Here is a 2,500-nt window from a genome sequence, read left to right as displayed (position 1 = left end):
CGCCGGCGGCGCTGATGTCACGACATGCGCCCCAGTTTCCCCGGAGACCGCCGCCGAATAATGGCCCACTTCCTGTTAGCAACCCCTGAGGTCCAGAGGCGTCACGCCGCCGCCCATCGCCAACTCCTGCAGCGGGGCGACCACCGGGGGTACCAGGGGCAGATTGTTACTGATGACTCACAACACACCCCTACCTGTCAGGAGGCGGGCCCAGGACCAGGACCCGCCCCCTCCTCACCACCTTCACATCAGAAACTGTCAAACTGACAGGAGCTCGCCGTTAATTAGCAGATTAGCTCAATGCTGCTGCAAACAAGCTAACGCTAACGCTAACATTCTGGGAGGAAGCTGATCTCCTCCTCCTCCTCTTCCTCCTGTGGAACCGCTCCTGGGGGCTCCTTTGGATCTCCGTGTCTGATGGAACGGATAAAATGGTCTCTTTCACAGCGTGATGCCGTGGCTCCTCGGTTACCGTGGCAACCACAGGTCCAGCCTCGCTGAACGTCCATCCAGACGTGTGAACGAGCGATAGCGAGCGCTAGCCAGCGCTAGCGTCTCCACGAGACTCAGGTCTGGAACCTTTTGTAGAAATGAGACAAATTACCGTGTGATTGGACTCCGGGTCACGACCCCGCCCAGGCCCCGCCCCGCCCGTCAGGCGGGTGTGATTGCTTCCAGATGAGCACCTGGAACAGGAACATTCCAGACGGGTCAGGGGTCAACAGCGAGCAGCCGACACACATCCTCCTGAGAGAGCAGGATGCGGACACGCCCACTTCCTGTTGGAGGTGACGGGTCAGGCGGAGAGCCGTTCCCACGGGAACCCAAATGAAAGAGGAAACGCCAATCAAATCACCTGAACGACGACCAGGAGGTTCGAATCTCCACCAGAGCGTTGAGGTTGTTTGTTCACGACTTGGCGGTAACCGACGGCGACGTGAGATCGCTAGGCGCAAACGCCACGGCAGGTTCATCACCAGAAGAGGAGGAGGAACGGCCAATGATGGAGGGAGACCGAGTGGGAGGAGCTTTTTTACGTTATGCACAACTCTCATTTATTGTGTAATAATCTGATGGTAACATGCATTTGTTACATGTTTGGATGCATTTTTATGCTTTATAAAACATTTATGTCTGAACTTGGGGGGCTTGGAACGGGCCGGGCCTGTGGTGGAGGCACCCCTGTACTGTAGATCTGAACTTTTCTGCGGTAATGGTGGAGCTGCGTTCTCAGTCAGCTGATCGTAACTCGTGGCTCCTCGTGTAAACACGAGATCAGCTGATCCAACTGAGACCAGTGACCATGGGGGAGGAGACAAACACCCAGTCCCAAACGGGACAGAAATGGGTGGAGCTAACAGGGCACAGACAGGATGTCAGTAAAGCTGTGGTTCCTGACTGTCGTCACAATCAGAGGTCGCTAACGACACCGGGAGCTAAGCTAACGCAGGCTAACGAAACATGTTACCAGAGAGGAAAGACCAACCGACCAATCAACCAACCAACCTATCAGCCCCCCAACCATCCAACAGACTGACCAACCAACCAACCAACCAGCCGGCCAGACAACCATCCAATCAACCAAAACACCAATCAGCCAACTGACCAACCAACCAACCAACCAACCAACCGACTGACCAACCAACCAAGAAAACTAACATCCATCTGACCGACTGACCAACCAGCCAGCCCCCAACCATCCAACTAACCAACCATCCAACCAGCCCCCCACCCCTTCTGGAACCAGCATCTGTACAAACATTTACCCACAATGCCCCTCTGGATCAGGAGGTTTGGACGTACTTGAGCACGTGGGTGGAGCCGTTGATGTGCGTGGCGGTGCAGGGGGCGGGGCCTAGAATGGAGGGGCGGCGGTAGCGCTTCCTGCCGCAGCAGAGGATGATGAGGAAGGCGCGGCGGAAGGACTTGTTGAGGAAGGCGTAGAGGAGGGGGTTGAGCATGGAGTTGATGTAGCCCAGCCAGAGGCAGGCGGCCCACAGCTGGGGGGGGGCGGAGTATCCGATGAAGGGGTCCACCACGTTGGTGACGAAGAACGGCGCCCAGCACAGGCAGAAGCATCCCATAATGATGCACAGAGTCTTGGCCGCCTTGGTTTCCGTCCGCATGCGGTGGTTCCGTTGATGGTCGGCCGAGTCGGGCGCGGCGGCGCCCCCCGACGGCGTGCCGGCGCCCCCCGCCCGCTGCAGTACGCTGATCTGCAGGGCGTGGGCGCGGGCGGTGACGTAGATCCGCTGGTACGCCAGAACCATCAGCGCCAGCGGGACGTAGAACGCCACCAGAGAACACGTTAGAGCGTACGGCTTGTTCACTAGGAACACACAGGAAGTGGAGTTACTGCCCTCCAGGTGGCGCCGCTGCTCGATCTGGGGGGGGAAACACAGGGGTCAGGAAACCAGAGGAGGAAGAGGAGGAGGAGGAGGAGGAAGAGGAGGAGGAGGAAGAGGAGGAGGAGGAAGAGGAGGAGGAGGAAGAGGAGGAG

At 58.0% G+C, this 2,500-nt stretch overlaps 1 protein-coding gene across 1 annotated transcript in view; it reads right to left on the bottom strand.

The window, feature by feature from the left end:
• Positions 1-2,500, bottom strand: part of LOC137602496 (5-hydroxytryptamine receptor 4-like) — a 33,445-nt gene that overhangs the window by 8,991 nt on the left and 21,954 nt on the right. Inside the window, exon 6 of the mRNA XM_068325276.1 lies at positions 1,804-2,384. Coding sequence (XP_068181377.1) covers positions 1,804-2,384 — 581 coding nt within the window. The remainder of the gene's footprint in view (positions 1-1,803; positions 2,385-2,500) is intronic.

The sequence above is a fragment of the Antennarius striatus genome, chromosome 10 (assembly GCF_040054535.1).
Source record: "Antennarius striatus isolate MH-2024 chromosome 10, ASM4005453v1, whole genome shotgun sequence".
NCBI classification, from domain to species: domain Eukaryota; kingdom Metazoa; phylum Chordata; class Actinopteri; order Lophiiformes; family Antennariidae; genus Antennarius; species Antennarius striatus.
Note: the sequence above shows the minus strand (reverse complement) of the source record. Positions and strands in the feature narration are given on the sequence as shown.